At 46.4% G+C, this 10,017-nt stretch overlaps 1 protein-coding gene across 1 annotated transcript; it reads right to left on the minus strand.

Annotated features, from left to right (window-relative positions):
* Positions 1–4,014: 4,014 nt before the first annotated feature.
* LOC148001150 (uncharacterized) lies at positions 4,015–9,694 on the minus strand. Its single transcript, XM_087587140.1, has 2 exons — positions 6,941–9,694; positions 4,015–6,003 (listed from the first exon to the last, which is right to left on the minus strand). Exon 1 carries the CDS (start codon positions 8,879–8,881, stop codon positions 7,646–7,648), a length of 1,236 nt encoding a protein of 411 aa, XP_087443266.1. The 5' UTR covers positions 8,882–9,694; the 3' UTR covers positions 4,015–6,003; positions 6,941–7,645.
* Positions 9,695–10,017: the final 323 nt, after the last annotated feature.

Raw genomic sequence — 10,017 nt, forward strand, 5'->3', positions numbered from 1 at the left:
AGAGAGGAGAGGACATTCTTGTTTCAAATTAGAAATGCCTAGACAGGAGCAAAGGCTTCAACACAACTGTGAACATGGGGACTTTCCATACAATCTGCTTGCTGGGTGTGTGTGGATTTGATGAGGCAATGATACTGAGCCAAGACCCACTGTCACTGTGACTGTTTATCTTGAAGATGCAGTGCTCTGCCAGTGAACTATGTGGGTGCGAATCGAGGGGGGAGAGTGACAGGATAGCATCCCAGCCTGGCAGGCACTGAGGAGACAACACTGTTTCCTAAGGCACCGTGAGGGATTGGATGAGGGTATCTGCCTTGTGCTTGGATGGACGGCTAGTGCCTCATCATCAGGGAAGCATTGCTGGAGATGACTCCATCTGCCTCACTGTGTGCCGTGTGTGCTTGGTAAATATTTAATGTCAACACTGCACCCTCCTCAGGCTTGCTAAATCACTCCCTGGATCTCAGGTGGCAGCTCTGATACCTCCCCAGAAAGGAGACACAGCCTCCCGTGTGGCCACATCATAGGCAGCTCCGTTGATGTGCTCTCGAGCTCTCTGCGCTGTCTGTGGCAACAGTGTACTAGAGCAGGTACCTAAAGACTGATGAGCCAACAGAAGGGCAAAGATCAGAGTCTCCTTTGTCCCTATTCCCTATAGATGCTGCCTTTTGGTACGTCAATTTTCTAGATGATGAATTTGGAGAGGGTCAGTGGTCCAAAGACAAACCACGGGTGTGGCAGAGGCTGGGTCCTAAGCACATATTATTCCCAATATCATGGACAGACAACTCACATCTCTACCTCCCTGTGAAGCACAGCTTTGTCCCTAATAATGTCATTCATCTTCCTGGTTTCATGCTATGATGATGGCTGCCTCTCTCTCCTGTCTCTACAGGGGAGTTGTTCTCCTGGAAGTGAAATTAGAAAACCTGGCAAAGTAATGGGCCTGAAGTATTCCACTGAGTCATCTCCCAGCCCACTGAGCACAAAGACATGGAAGAGTCTAGGCCAACAGTTGATTGAGTTTGCTTTTATCCTGGTGGGTTAGAGCCATGTGGATGCCCAGTGTGACAGGGGTGTGTGTGTGTGTGTGTGTCTGTGTCTGTGTCTGTGTCTGTGTGTCTGTGTGTATTTGTATGTGTCTGTGTATGTCTGTGTGTCTGTGTGTGTGTCTGTGTGTCTGTGTATTTGTGTGTGTGTGTTTGTGTCTGTATGTCTGTGTGTCTGTGTATTTGTGTGTGTATGTGTGTGTTTGTGTCTGTGTGTGTGTGTTTGTATGTATCTGTGTGTGTGTCTGTGTGTGTGTCTGTGTATTTGTGTGTGTGTGTGTGTGTGTGTGTGCCAACCTCATAACCAAACATGTAGAATTTTTCCAATCCAGAGTATGCCTGCGCCTAGCCATCTCCCACTTCACCACAGCTGGGTCCACAAGACATAGGATAAAGGCAACGGGCAAGGCGTTTGACTTGCCCAGCAAACATTTGTGTTAAGTGATTTGCCCAGAAATACCATTTGCTCTTTGCAGTTATTCATGCTGCGATGTCTCCTTACCTTTTGGAGCTGCAAACCTAAATTTAACAGCATGCACGGTGTGAACTCTGAGGCTGCGTGAAGCTGGAACAGGATTAGCTATTTCTCAATTGCCAGATGCATTCTAACCAATCAGGAAAGCTCCAGGCAATGGCTCAAATCCTGGCGTTCTCCTTGGGTTGCCTTGAGACTTGGAAAATTTTTCCAAGAGAAAAATATACGTATTTTTACAAAGACCGGTGAATCATGGAGAGTTACAGAATGACCAAACGTATAGTAGTTGGCCAAGCCGGGAACATCACGAGCCATGGTTATGTAGCACATGGAGATGGAATGTGGACCTGGTTTCTTCCCTTTGGGGTATTCAGGTACCATTGCATGCTGGGCTGGAATGAAGGAGCTAGGACTGTCCAGGCAGGCGAGTTCTCAGGATCTAGGTCTGGCCAGCCAAGTGAGTGCTGGAAAAGGAGACCTTTTCCAGGATGAATTTTCAGTGTTACAGTTCTTCTTTATGGGGGAATGTGAAGCAGGTCTTCTAGACGCTTTTCTGTAAAACAGCAGCTCTCTGTATAAGGGGTAACAAGGGCTATATAAACCTTGTGGAGTAGGAGTGTGTGTGTTATGGCTGTGGCCGAGGTGCTGGGAATGCTTTATTTGCATGAAGAGGGATGTCATGTGCTTAAACCTGTAATTTGGCCAAAAGGCTATAAAAGGGGTGAGGGTTATGGGGCTAGGTGCCCTGGGTTATGTGATCCTCAAGATGAGATTTTTGGGGTTCGGACCCTCCACCTTACTCATTCCAGGCCTGTTCTTCCTTGCTGCACCTGCCCCACAATGGAACATGGTGACGTGGCTTGGTGAAGGTACATGTTGTTGTGTTGCAGGAAAGGTTGTGTTTAATGTTGACTGTGGGGTCACTAGGCCTTTGCAGCGACCTCTGAGTCAACTCAAAGTGGAGATTTTGTTTTTCTTTTTCTTTTTCTAGACAGCTTGAAACTCTTCTCACCACAAAGGGATATGAGAACCTTATTCAGTTGGACTTTCGGGCCAGAGGTATATTGAGTCTCTGTTTCCGTTCCTTCTGTCACAAAAGACCACAAAACTATTAGCCCTTAACAGAGAAGAACAGGGGCAAGCTGCAGAGTTAGAGATTGGCTAGAAATCTGCCCAACAACTGATGACACAGAGCAGCGTCCCAGCTGTGGCAGCACTGAGCACGTCTGAGGTCAAGAGGGAGGACTAAAAGCATCAGCTTTGTTTAACGTCTGTTTAAGAGTTCTGAAACCCCACACTTCTCCTCTGGGTCTGTAAAACTCCATGATCATGTTCCTTTCCTCCTACAGTAAGAGAAGGCTAAAAGTTAGTTTATTGGAGTGGATAAGAAAAAATTAGTGTTTGAGCACAGAGAGAACTTGCCACCATGTCTACAAGGGTGCACCGATTGTATCTAATGTCCATCTGAGAGATCATGCCATTCCAAACGGTCATCTTTACTCATAGGCACAGAGGAGCAACACTAATGTTTGGTTGGACATATCTATACTTAACCTCTATATCTTGTCACCTATGTTTGTACCTATTCAGTTCATCCAGGCTCCTAGAAGGATCCCTTCAACCACGTTTATGTTAGACTCGTAAACTCTGTTTCAGCAGGTTGGGTTTGGTCTGGCTTCGGTGCTTCATGTGTGATGAGTAGATGTTTGCTCTCATATCTCCAGAAAATGTCATGCATAGTACTACGTGTGAATATGGAGCTGAGAAGTGATACGCGGAACCTATGAGGGAAGGGACTACAAAGGCTCAAGGGCCATGTGAAAGTTGATGTTCTGGAGCGTGAGAAATGCTTTGGTTTTAATCCCTTTTCTCTATCTGATGTTTGTATTCTAATAATGATAATAATACCTTCCAGGAAGTAGAGCAGAACGGTGTACCCTGAACAATCTGGCAGGTTAGTGAACCTGGAAATTGTCACGAGAAACTGATACTCTACTTGGAATTGTTTCCCCAAACCAAGCCCACTCAACAGAAAGTAACCTCAGACAACACAAATAAAACAAGACAAGAAAAAGAAAGTTTTCAATATATGAATCAGAAGATGGGACTCGGGGAACGTTCTAGAAAGAATGGAGAAGACACAGACAGATCAGTAGTGAGGAGAAAAAGTAACTCAGTTGGAAGAGTCCATTTCTAACACACACCACCCTGGGTCCCATTCACTGAACCACATAAACCAAGCATGGTGGCACAGATCCAGTAATGTAGCATTCCATTGTGAAGGAGACTGAAATATCTGAGTTCAAAGTTACCCTTGGCTACATGATGAGCTTGATGCCAGTTTCAGCCTCTTCAGACCTGGCCTCAAAATAAAAATAAAATAAAATAAAGCCAGGTTACTGATTTCTATTTCAAACTTAAGAGATATGGACTTGAGTTAGAAAAAAAAACAGAAAGTGGAAAAATATCTGAGAAATGCCACAAATAAAATTTATTTTTTATAAGGGACAACATTTAATTGGGGCTGGTTTACAGTTTCAGAGGTTCAGTCCAGTATAAACACAATTTATAAAACTGAAACACATGAGTTTCTACAATAAAAATACTTCCAAGTGAAGACACAAAGTATAGAAAAGGCCTCTGCCCACACAAGCTCTTCTTACATTTCAGAATCCTAGCAACAAAAATAAGTTCATGAAGCTTTTTGGATGTAAAACAGATGATCAATATTCGGGGTGCTAGGAAAGTTCTCAATACCCTGCTGGCGAGTGACCATAAATAATCAATACACACCATCGAACTCTGAACAGGATCTAGTTCCCATCTAGTTTCTTACAGACAGCCTCACTGTCACTCATGTGGGAGCCTAACAAGAAAATATCAGACACTCAGGGTTCACTGCACCTCTCTGCCCCTTTGCTCAGCAGGCTGTCAGGAAAAAGAGCCTCTGGAACAAAGGAGTCTACTGATTTTTTTTAAGTTATTGTACCCAGGAAATAAGTAATCACACACAAGGAGCAGTCAAGGAAAGACTTGACCACAGAGATGGTCAAGAGGGGGTCCAGAACATAACAGCAATAAATGCAGGCAGGGTCGACTCCAGGATAGAGCACGGAGGCAAAGGATTGCGCTTTTGTGTGTGTGTGTGTGTGTGTGTGTGTGTGTGTGTGTGTGTGTGTGTGTGTCTATGCCTGTGTGTAGGCATGTGTTTGTGTCTGTCTCTCTGTATATGCACATATGTGCATGTGTGTATTGCATGTGTGTACATGTGTTTATGTTTATATGTATGTGTCTGTCTCTCTGTGTAGACATATATGTGCATCTGTATAGTGCATGTGTGTGTGACTGTGGGTGTAGTGTGTATGCTTGTTTGTGTGTGCGTGTCTGTGTGTGCATGTGTTTATATATGTGTATGTGTGTGTGTGTTTGTGTCTCTCTGTGTGCACATATGTGCATGTGTGTACGACTGTGTCTATGTCTCTGTGTATTGCATGTGTGTGTGTCTGTGGGGGGAGGTGTGTGTATGTGTCTAGGTCTATATGTATGCATGCATTTCTGTCTCTCTGTGTGTGCACCTATATATGCATGTATGTACTGTATGTGTGTGTGTGTCCCTGTGGGGGGAACATGTGTGCTTATCTGCCTGTGTGTCTGTCTGTGTATATGCATGTTTTTGTGTCTATATATGTGTCTGTGTCTCTGTGTGTATGCATGTGTTTGTGTCTATATATGTGTGTGTCTGTCTGTGTGTATTGTATGTTTGTGTGCCTGTGGTTGTGGGTGTGCTTGTATGTGTGTGTGTATGTTTGTGTCTATATATGTGTGTCTTTCTGTGTGTGCACATATATTTGCATTTGTGTATTACATATGTATATGGCTCTATGAGGGGGAGTGTGTGTGTGTGCTTGTCTCTGTGTGTGTTTGTGTATGTTCGTGTGTATGTGTGTGTGTGTGTTGTTCTGTGTCTCTGTGTGTGTTCTAGGAAGGGTTAATCACTCATTTGCCATTGAAAACTGAAACTTAAGAGAAACAACAAATTGCCAGAATAAACCAAGTACAAAACTAGTTTTAAGTTGGCATCAGAGAAACAGTTGAGACATTTAGCTAAGCCATGAATTCATATCATTTTAATTTGAAGGTAGATAATAGTGAAGATACACATTACATTTAGAAGGGAAAAAGTCAGGCACTGTGGTTGGATGTATCCTCCACAGTTTCTTATGTTGCAAACTTCATTCCAGAGGCAGTGGCAACAAGAGGTATCTTGTTCTCATACATGTATGAATGTTTTCCCCATGAGTGTGCTCCAGGCAGCAAGAGTGGATTCCCAATGAGCAAATGGGTGGACTCCCTTCCCTTCCCTTTCCTCTCTCTCATGTGCAGATCTGTGGGTACACTTGCCTTCTTGTCTCCAATCACAAGACGATGCAGCCACAGGCCCTCACCAGAGGTGTCACCTCAGCTTTGGACTCACAGCTACTGGAAGTATAAGAAACAAATTTTGCTCTTTGTAAATTTTCCAGACTCAGAAGCACAAAATAGACCAAGACACAAGCTGCCAATATAAGTGATGGTATATACCCCCACCAGGAGCAAACCAGGAGCAAACCATCAATATTCTGCTAACCCTGAGATCTAGTGCTCATTCACAAAGAGAAGGGAACAGATGACACAGCTTCGCCATGCCTGCCTCACTAAGCACTTCCCTAAAATGTATCAATGTGCCAGCTGCCAGGTCAGTTGTGTGTGTGCTTTTCTCCCATTTTCCACCCCTGACCTTCACTATACCTCTGTAATGAAGAAAATTTCCAAACTCCAATCTAATGATCAACTTGTAAGTCTATCCCCTCCCTCAGACATGCATAAATGGGTGGATGGATGAGTGGATTCATGGATGAATGCATTGGTACTGGGATGGGTACATGGATGGATGCACGGATAGGTGGATGGATGGATGGATGGATGCATAAATGGGTGGATGGATGAGTGGGTTCATGGATGAATGCATTGGTACAGGGATGGTACATGGATGGATGCACGGATGGGTGGATGGATGGACGCATAAATGGGTGGATGGATGAGTGGGTTCATGGATGAATGCATTGGTACAGGGATGGGTACATGGATGGATGCATGGATGGGTGGATGGATGAGTGCATGGATGGGTGGGTGGATGGATGCACGGATGGATGGATGGATGGATGCACGGATGGATGGATGGATGGATGGATGAGTGCATGGGTGGGTGGATGGATGGATGGATGGATGGATGGATGGATGGATGGATGGGGTGGATGGATGAGTGTATGGATGGGTGCATGGATGGATGCATGAATGGGTGCATGGACATACAGATAATGGGTACATGCATGTGTGAGTATAGGAATGGATAAGCTATTTCAACCAGCTATTTCACCTTGAATAAAGGAAGCAGTTCCAACATAGTGCAGACAACCACGTGAGGCCCTGTAAACAGTGTTGGAAAGATCATAAGAACAGAGGGATCTTTTTTGATTATTGAGAAAGAAATGTTTTAAATAGGCTGGTGATTCTTTGACTTAGAGAAGGGCAGCACATGAGCAATCCAGCCCCTTCAGCTGCATACGTACAATCTCGAGTGGAGTCCAACTCCTACGGCCATGTTTTCAAAGGACTCGGGTTAGCGGTGTTTGATTCCTTGGTTTAGATTTCATGGGGCCAAGGGTCTAATTATACAGACAGACTTTGGGAATTCTTTTAGCTATTTTTATTTGCGTTAAAACACATTTTCCATTTTCTCATTACAGGTTGCTCTCTATATTGATGGTTAATGTCTACACTTGAGCCACATTTTAAATAATTTTTTTGTCCCAGAGGCAATCCTCTTCCACTCTTTTTCATCCATATGTCCTTCTAAGGTCATTATACTTACTGAGTATAAAGTGATTTTTCTTATGTCTGAAAGACAGTTTTTCTGGTAGGGGAAAGACCTCCAGGGAGACTGCGTCGTCTGGAGCTACACGGCTGCATTTCAAGCCAGTTGTATGATTTATGCCATTGTAAGGAGAATGCAGGCTGCATTTGGCTTCCTTTGCTGCACTGGCCATGTTCATGCTCGTTGACAAAAGAAAAAGTAGCCCCACTAATAAACAGCAAGATGCTTCCATGGAAGCGGAGCTCTGCTGAGAAAAGCTATAGAAACGCCAGAGCTGGATGCCCCGCTCCACAGCCACCAGAGCAGGATGCCCCTGCTCCACAGCCACCAGAACAGGATGCCCCTGCTCCACAGCCACCAGAACAGGATGAACAGGATGCCCCTGCTCCATAGCCACCAGAGCAGGATGCCCCTGCTCCATAGCCACCAGAACAGGATGCCCCTGCTCCATAGCCACCAGAACAGGATGCCTCTGCTCCATAGCCACCAGAGCAGGATGCCCCTGCTCCATAGCCACCAGAGCAGGATGAACAGGATGCCCCTGCTCCACAGCCACCAGAGCAGGATGCCCCTGCTCCATAGCCACCAGAGCAGGATGCCCTGCTCCATAGCCACCAGAGCAGGATGCCTCTGCTCCATAGCCACCAGAACAGGATGCCCCTGCTCCATAGCCACCAGAACAGGATGCCCCTGCTCCATAGCCACCAGAACAGGATGCCCCTGCTCCATAGCCACCAGAACAGGATGCCCCTGCTCCATAGCCACCAGAGCAGGATGCCCCTGCTCCATAGCCACCAGAACAGGATGCCCCTGCTCCATAGCCACCAGAGCAGGATGCCCCTGCTCCATAGCCACCAGAACAGGATGAACAGGATGCCCCTGCTCCATAGCCACCAGAACAGGATGCCACCAGAACAGGATGCCCCTGCTCCATAGCCACCAGAACAGGATGCCCTGCTCCATAGCCACCAGAACAGGATGCCCCTGCTCCATAGCCACCAGAACAGGATGCCCCTGCTCCATAGCCACCAGAACAGGATGCCCCTGCTCCATAGCCACCAGAACAGGATGCCCCTGCTCCATAGCCACCAGAACAGGATGCCCCTGCTCCATAGCCACCAGAACAGGATGCCCCTGCTCCATAGCCACCAGAACAGGATGCCCCTGCTCCATAGCCACCAGAACAGGATGCCCCTGCTCCATAGCCACCAGAACAGGATGCCCCTGCTCCATAGCCACCAGAGCAGGATGCCCCTGCTCCATAGCCACCAGAGCAGGATGCCCCTGCTCCATAGCCACCAGAGCAGGATGCCCCTGCTCCATAGCCACCAGAGCAGGATGCCCCTGCTCCATAGCCACCAGAACAGGATGCCCCTGCTCCATAGCCACCAGAACAGGATGCCCCTGCTCCATAGCCACCAGAACAGGATGCCCCTGCTCCATAGCCACCAGAACAGGATGCCTCCTGTCTACTAGAAATGACGGGCTGCTTGTGCCTAATCTCTTTGTTTCTAACTACATTTAGGTTGCACTTACCCTACTGGAAGCTCAGTGAAGAAGTAGCACAAACTCAAGTAGTCAGTTGAGATGCAACTAAACACACACACACACACACACACACACACACACACAGAGAGAGAGAGAGAGAGAGAGAGACAGAGAGAGAGAGAGAGAGAGAGAGAGAGAGAGGTAAGCTCATGAATTTACTTAAAGAGTATGTAGTCATCTTTGAAAGGCATAAAGACATCATTTAAAATTTAATATCATGCCATCCATAAAATCTACCTTGCATGACTGCCCTGATCACCTCTGGGTTTACAGGTGGGGGTCACTGAAGATAGACTTCCGACCACTGTGTTTGTGCAATGTAACATGTGTGGTCATAACAGCCAGTTAAGCCTACCATCAGCCCCCACTGATTCACCACAGGAGGGTGTCCTGTCTTCCTTGATCTGAGGGCATGCTTCGAATGGGTGTTGGCACCATGGGCAGACTTGGCCGGCCACTTCCCTCTGACTGCAGCGTTCTGATTTTGTGACACCTGCGTGGCTGTCCTGCTGCGTGGAGCTCAGCTAACCATACTCTGACCACTGCTTTTCGTTCCTGAGGAAATGACCAGCTCCTTGGAATCACGGCCAAGGCTTCTGAACTTGCTGTCACTGTGGGTGTTTGGCAGCCTGCAAAATAGAAACTCCTTTCGGTTCTTCACAATTCTTTTCCCTGATTCAATAATTTAGAAAATATCAACGACAGGAAAGTTAATTCAAATTTTTTCCAACTGAAATGGGGCAATGTCACCCAGATTCTGGGACTGAAGGTGTGAGTCTTTCTAAGCTTGGTCGAAGATGTTTGTTGCTACTTAGACTGTAAATTACGAGTGAAAGCATTAGCATTACCTGCGAGCTGTCTTTCAAAGGGAACTTCCAGGTGACTCGCACAGATAGTGACCCATACAGGTATGTGACTCTCATAGGTGGCCTGCACAGGTAGGTGATCCACACAGGCAGATGACTCTCACAGGTAGGTGACTCTCACAGGTGGGTGACTCTGTGAAGAAGCATGCTTTGGACACTTGCGTT

Source organism: Rattus norvegicus, chromosome 15, assembly GCF_021556685.1.
Source record: "Rattus norvegicus strain SHRSP/BbbUtx chromosome 15, alternate assembly SHRSP_T2T, whole genome shotgun sequence".
Classification (NCBI taxonomy): Eukaryota; Metazoa; Chordata; class Mammalia; order Rodentia; family Muridae; genus Rattus; species Rattus norvegicus.

Excerpts from the sequence above, each read along its gene's own strand:
- LOC148001150 (XM_087587140.1), bottom strand. The coding sequence starts at position 8,881 with ATGGAGCAGGGGCATCCTGTTCTGGTGGCTATGGAGCAGGGGCATCCT.